The following is a 6,688-nucleotide window of genomic DNA, read 5'->3' on the forward strand; positions in this document are numbered from 1 at the left end:
GGTTGATTTGCAATTTAGCCAGTTGCCGACCACCCTGTCGAGCCAAACAGGTCTGGCATTGGTATTTGGAGGCCACCAGAGCAGGACCTGGTCCTGTGAAACGTGGGGTAGCCTTGGAGATAATTAAAGGACTTCCAGAAGTTCCCCAGGCCCATGGCAACAGCGGTGCAGTTTGGTACAAATTACTTGTCCCTCATTTCAGGCAGATGGGGTTGCGTGCTGAGGGCAACGCAATCCTGAATCTGGTTCAGGCAACCAGAGTGGCTCAGTACTGGCTCCCTCAGTAGACCTGGACAAAAGTAAGCTGCTTTCTTACAGCTTTACTCTGCTGTTTGCTTTCACTCAAGTACAGTGAGCTCTCAGCTCTAATAGTTTCTAACAGCATCTTTTCAAAAAGCAGGGATCCCCCTCCCTGGATACGGCTAACACCGCGGGGCAGCCACTCAGCTTCATCCTCCCCGAGAGGAACTTGGAAGGCCATAAAACCTGCAAAACAAACGGTGCAGCCAAGTTTACAAATGCGCAGAGATTAAACAGTGCGAAGGACAGTCGGCATTGCCTGGAGGGGCATGTATTTTGTTCCATTACATTCCATCGCCCAGCCGCGCTGCCCCCAGTACCTGCCCAGGGTACTGGGGGCAGCTGGGTGTCCCGCACGTCCCGGAGGCACACCAGAGGTGCCTCCCGTGGATTTTGGCCACGCCGGGAGACCCTGAATGGCACCGCAGGTGTCAAGTTTCTCACCATCGTCTGCCCCTCTGCTTCCTGTCCCGCTCTTACCGCGGCGTGGGATGAGGCGGGAACGGAGCAGCCGGGAGCAGGGAACCCCCCGCAGCCCGTCGCAGGGGGACTGCCGGCAGCTCCTGGTAATCGCTGCGTTCCGAAATCCCGCCGGTAACTCTGGTGGGACTGCGTGTTTTACCGGCCGCTGCGGAGCGCTGGCGGCCAGACGGAGGCATTGATAGTGCGTCTTTGTAATCCTAATTACGAACGAGACTGAAGAGGTGTCTCGGCTGTTCGGGGCAGCCAGCGCCTCGCACAAGCCCGTCATGCAGAAGGTCTTGCTGGGCCAGCCTGATGAAAGCCCCGACGTGGCAATCGCTCCCGCGTGGTCACGACGTCCCGTGGCCGCGGCCCCTCTGCGCCCGCCGAAGCCGCGCTGACGGGGCCAGCAATGCACGGAGGGGCGGTGGCCCTGCTCCGGAGGACGGGTGCGAGCAGAGCCTCACCGACCGGTCCGCGGGGTTTTGGCGGGGTTGGAGGGACTGTGGTTCGCCCCGGGACTGCCTGTGTCCGGCCGATCGGAGAAGACGGCAGCCCCGGCGGACGGGGAGCGGCCTCCCCTCTCTGCAGCTGTCAGGCTGGGGCCGGCAAAGGTGCCGGAGCTGCCGGGGCGCCCTGTTCCCTACCCGGTCAAGCTCGCTGACCCGCCTTGGATGGTCACTTCCATGGCTAGGAGAGCAGAGCTGGCTGCCGGGGGAGACCGCGTGCGTGCAGAAACACCGCCACTGCCCCTTCCGCGCCAAGCCTCGGAGAGTTTGTGAGAATGAACTTTGCACATTGCGAGCAAAGCAAAAAACCCCCAAACCACTGAGAAGAAAAAAAAGAAAGAAAAAAGAGGGGAAAAGGAAGCAAAAGAGGCGTTAGGAAACGGGCAATTAAAACCGACAGAGCCACTAATGAAAGAGGGGAAAAAAAAAAAAAAAAAGACCCGGACCAGAGGGGCTCGGTTGTGCCAGCTTTGCACAGTCAGGGGCCGGCTGCTTCAAGGGCCGTCGCTGCCCGAAGGAGCCTGAGCACCGTGCGGGCTCTGCCGGGGGTGCCCCAGCCCCACTGCCGGCGCTAATACCTCTAACGACATCAACGCTGCGATTTGTTTTGAATGTTCACTTTTATTGGTGTTCTCCCTTTGCCAAAATGTGCTTGATTACACAGATGTAGTACCGTGATAACTGCGCACCCTAGACAGCCTAGGTGTAACCGGGAAAGTTCAGCCCAGGCCAGATCAAATCCCAGGCTGTTTAATGCTGGAAGGCTGCATGTTGCTATTAGTGTTAAATATATGGCTAATTATGCGTATGAAAATTAAACATCAGTGTTATGCTAATGGGGCCGCCTTCAGCTGTGGATCAGAGCACTTGAGACTAGCATTTAATCAAATGAATCAGTAACTAATACATCTGCACGTGTGAACTTTCACAAGATCATTTTCCTGTTACAGTCACACCGCAGAATTATGAAAGAAATAATTATCAACACTTTCTAATTATCTAGCAAAGTAATTTGGGATTCATCGCGGGCTTTCTGGGGAGGATCTCCTAAGTCCCACCTCATTTACCGCTCACACACGCGGAAGTTTTCATTTTAAGCTCAAATGCGCCGTTGGGGCCTTTCAGGGCGATTTTGTTTGGTTGGATTGCTTTTCTCCCTTTAAAACAATAACGGCAATAGCCGGGCAGCGCGATCTGGAGGTGCGGGCGGCGCTGGGACCCGCGGGCCGGAGCTGAGAACCCCTGCGCGCCCGCGGGTGCGCGCGGCCGGGCAGGCGGGGGCCGCTCGCTTTGTCCGCGGGTCCCGCCGCCGTCTGCCGGAGCGGGGCGGGCAGCTGCAAGAACGCCTGCAGCCCACCGACGCCGGCGGAGCGCGGCTGCTGTCCCCTCCGCGCCGCCTGCGCGGCGAGGGGCGGAGAAGGGCGGAGGAGGTTGCGCTGCCTTCCGCCGAGCTCCGGCTCGGAGCCCTCGGTGGCCGGCGGCGGGAGCGGGCGGCCCGCGATGGGAGCGGGTTCCGGGCGGCTCCTTGGCGTGCCCGGCCGGGAGCGGGCGGGCGGGCGTGCGGCCGCCGCCGGCGCTCGGGCAGGCGCGGCGCTGCCAACCCGGCTCTCCGCGCTCACCGGGGTCCGGGCGAGCCCCGAGCGCCTCGGACCAATCCAAAGCGATTATGCAAGACGGCGGACCAATCAGCTCCGCCATCTCATGAATATTCATAGACTTGGCTGAGTCAAAGCTTTTAGGCGAGTTTGTGTAGATCTACAGCATCATGCTTAGACTTTTCAAAGAGACAAACTCCATTTTCTTATGAATGGAAAGTGAAAAACCCTGTTTCGCTTAAATTGGGTTCTTTCCTGTCCTGAGAAACACAACAGACCCCAAAAAGGCAAGCTGAAGAGAGAACACACACACAGACCAAGCGACAAGAAATGACCATGACTACTATGCCAGAGAGTCTAAATAGCCCCGTCTCAGGGAAGGCTGTCTTTATGGAGTTTGGGCCGCCCAGCCAGCAAATGTCTCCTTCTCCCATGTCCCACGGACACTATTCCATGCACTGTTTACACTCCGCGGGCCACTCTCAGCCTGACAGCTCGTACAGCACAGCTTCGTCCTTCTCCCGACCGCTGGGCTACCCCTATGTGAACTCGGTCAGCAGCCACTCGACCAACCCCTACATCAGTTCAGTGCAGTCCTACCCCAACAGCTCCAGCCTGACTCAGACCCGGTTAGAGGAGACAGGTAGGTGCACTCGGCTTTGGGGAGGGGGGGGGGAGGGGAGGAGGGAAGGCAAGGCGGGAGGGAGGGTGTTGTATTAAAAAAAAAATCTATGGGGGTAAAAAATTAAATTAAATTACAAAATATTAGTCAAGAGAGGCTGAGGATCACAGAGGACCAATACACAGAGCACACAATGCTTGGCTGGAAAAGAAACCAACCCAGATGTGCACGTATTAGTCTTCGTAATTATTTATTGCGTAGCGCTATAAACAATGTATGCAATTAAGGGTAATTAAACCTAAACTGCAGCCTGTAAAAATAGCAAACTTTGTCTGGGAAGAAGCCTGGGCTGCCATAATCGCCCGGAGCCTTTGTTAGCGTTACTCGAGCTTCACTTTTCTTCCTTCTCATTATTGTTATTGTTGATGTTGCTGTTGTTATTGTTACTACTGCTGCTGCTGCTATTACTGTTACAGCTATTATTGCTATTGCTGCTATTATTATTATTTATTCTGCATCGTTTGTTTGTAGGGGCCGAATCGGAGAAAAGCACTGTGGTAGAAGGAGGGGAAGTTCGATTTAATGGGAAAGGAAAAAAAATCCGCAAACCCAGGACTATTTACTCCAGTTTGCAGCTCCAGGCTTTGAACAGGAGGTTCCAGCAGACTCAGTACCTGGCTCTCCCCGAAAGAGCCGAGCTCGCAGCGTCTCTGGGACTCACCCAGACCCAGGTACAGCTCCGACTGAGCCGGCCACTCTCCCATGTCCCCTCCGTGTCCCCACCGTCGGCGTGGGAGACTACACGCGTAATGCACAGGGGTCACAGCCGCGGGCAACGGGGCCCGGGGTGACACTCGTCCTGCCCGCGGGGCACTCCCGGTGCTGTGGAAGCCCCCGCAGAACCCGCTGGAGTGGGCCCAGGGATTTCCTGATGGGTGGCTTGGCATCACAAAATAACACAGAAATCGCGGGGGGGATAAGGGAGAGAAGCTGGGGGGCCGCCGGGTGCGGGAGTCCTTCGTGCCCTGGGAGGGATGGGGGGATGTCGGACCGTTCCGAGGGATGCTGAGCCCTGCCCCGTTCCCCTTTGCAGGTGAAGATTTGGTTTCAGAACAAGCGCTCCAAATTCAAGAAGCTGATGAAGCAAGGAGGGGCCGCCCTGGAGAGCAGCGCCTTGACCAACGGCAGGGCTCTCTCGGGCAGCTCGCCACCCGTGCCTCCAGTGTGGAATACCACCTCCTCCTCCGGTAAGGCCTCGTCGGGGACCCCGGGCACCTACATCCCCAGCTACACGTCGTGGTATCCTTCGGCCCACCAAGAAGCTATGCAGCAGCCGCAACTGATGTGATTATATGTACGTTTTCCCCTAACGCAAAGCACTACCGGTCCCAAAAAGAATTAAAATTATTACGGGGGAAAAAAAAAAGAAATTAAGTCAAATAAAAGGAAAGGAAAAAAAAAAAAGAGGGGGGAAGAGAGAGAGAAAGAGTTTAAAAAAAAAAAACACAAAAGAAGCCCAAGCAAACAAACAAACAGGAGGTCTCTTGCCCATCCAGCCATTAGGACGCTGCACGGTAGCTCGGTGCAGGAGAGCACAGATGTGATGCGGGCCGGTTCCCACCGCTGACAGCTGACGGAGCGGCCCCGAGCACCGCACAACAGCCTGGGAGCAGAGCGAGCGCCGGCCGCGGCTTTGTGGGACAATCAGAAAAAGATGTCTGGGGGGCGGGGAAGCCCTCTCCTCTGTCCTGTCTGTCTGTCTGTGTCTGTTGAAATGTAGGTCATTTATTTACTACCCCGATCTGACGGTCTCTTCAATTGCAAGAGGGAAGGAAGCTGTACAATTTACCAGAGCTTCTTTCCCGCGACGTTTTCTGTACCTTTCAGTATCCATCTGTATATTTTTTGTTGTTGTTAAAAGGGGAAGACAGGGGCTTTATTTATTGATTTAAATTACCACTATGAGAGTGCTAAAAACAAACTCAGCTTGCTGAGTGTACTGCTTGGACGCACAGTTCAAACAAAACCACAGACGGTCCGTCGTCCCGTTCCCCCCCCCGCTTCTCCCCGAATAAATCACCACGAGGGAAGGATGCGATTTTAACTTTTACAATAACTTTTATACTTCGCTGGTGTGGAGAGTTTTGGTCCGAATGATTTGCATTTCTCGCGTATTTAACAAAGGAAATAAATGCACATTGTTTGGTACTCTGAAGCGGAATCGCAGCAGCTGCCAGCGCTTTGCTGAGGTGAAGCAAAGCGCAGAGGACGGAACAAGAGCCCGGAGGGCGGTGGGGGGGACCCGCCGGGAGGGCGGACGGGCTGGCACACCCGCGCAGTCCCGACGCGGCCTCCCCGCGCAAAGCCGGCCCGAAGTCGAAATGCACAAACCGACGTGCAGGAGCTACTCGCTGTACATATTTTATTCTTAATTATTATTATTATTGTTCTGTAAACATGTTGCACAAATTTAGCCTTTTTTTAATTATTATTATTATTATTATTATTTCCGTTCTGTTTCGTGTGGCTGTAAAACATGATGCTTTGTGTACTGAGATCTTGACATTTTACTTGTGAAATTCGAAAAATGTGATAAACTGAGCTCGACTGTGTTTAGTGTTCTATATGTCAAAGTTTAGTTTTATATTGAGAATGTTAACTTATTGCTTTGTATCTGGGGGAGGAAATGGAAAAAACCCACACAAATCTTTGTACATAAGTTATAAAGTTTCTTTGAGACAGTAAAATTATGGTTTGGAAAAAGAGACATGCATGCTCCCTGTCTCGTAGCGCGGCCAGGAGCGGGGTCTGGGTCAGGCTCCGCGCTCCGCGGTGGGACGGCTGTGGCCGTAACCGGGAGGCGAGACGGAGTGAGAGGAGCGACGCGCTCCGGGTAGGGCGGCCGGTCCCCCGTGCGCCCTGCCGGTCCCAGTTAGGCGGCAGCAGCCGCCGCGACGGGCCGCGGGACCCTCGGCGGAGGGGTGGCTCGGGGCCGGGGGGGAACCGGGCACAGCTGCTGGGACGGGAAGGGGATGTGGGCAGGCCGGGACAGCCGCGGCCGCCGTCCCGACAGCCGAGCCGCGGGAGGCAAAGCTGTGCCTCTGCCGCCGCCGTCATCCCAGCCCCGGACTGAGCCGTGCCCGCTCCCCGGCGTGGCGCAGCGCCGGGCACAACCCGTGGCTATTGCTGGAGTGGGTAAA

At 55.6% G+C, this 6,688-nt stretch overlaps 1 protein-coding gene across 2 annotated transcripts; it reads left to right on the forward strand.

Annotated features, from left to right (window-relative positions):
* Positions 1-2,859: 2,859 nt before the first annotated feature.
* On the forward strand, positions 2,860-6,253 carry DLX1 (distal-less homeobox 1). 2 transcript variants are annotated; one of them, XM_042040943.1, is made up of 4 exons: positions 2,860-3,509; positions 4,020-4,219; positions 4,582-4,842; positions 5,045-6,253. In XM_042040943.1, exons 1-3 carry the CDS (start codon positions 3,197-3,199, stop codon positions 4,834-4,836), a joined length of 768 nt encoding a protein of 255 aa, XP_041896877.1. In that variant the 5' UTR covers positions 2,860-3,196; the 3' UTR covers positions 4,837-4,842; positions 5,045-6,253. The 2 variants fall into 2 exon arrangements, with proteins under 2 accessions (XP_041896877.1, XP_041896876.1); XM_042040942.1 differs by having other exon boundaries at positions 4,582-6,253.
* Positions 6,254-6,688: the final 435 nt, after the last annotated feature.

Source organism: Corvus kubaryi, unplaced genomic scaffold (genome assembly GCF_017639235.1).
Source record: "Corvus kubaryi isolate FWS band 111438036 unplaced genomic scaffold, C.kubaryi_AGA036_p1.0 37396, whole genome shotgun sequence".
NCBI lineage: Eukaryota > Metazoa > Chordata > Aves > Passeriformes > Corvidae > Corvus > Corvus kubaryi.

What these genes read in the sequence shown, in the direction of transcription:
- DLX1 (XM_042040942.1), top strand. Translation starts at nt 3,197, where the DNA reads ATGACCATGACTACTATGCCAGAGAGTCTAAATAGCCCCGTCTCAGGG. An exon ending in GACCCGGTTAGAGGAGACAG is followed by an intron (nt 3,510 to 4,019) that starts GTAGGTGCACTC and finishes GTTTGTTTGTAG; the next exon opens with GGGCCGAATCGGAGAAAAGC. An exon ending in TGGGACTCACCCAGACCCAG is followed by an intron (nt 4,220 to 4,581) that starts GTACAGCTCCGA and finishes TCCCCTTTGCAG; the next exon opens with GTGAAGATTTGGTTTCAGAA.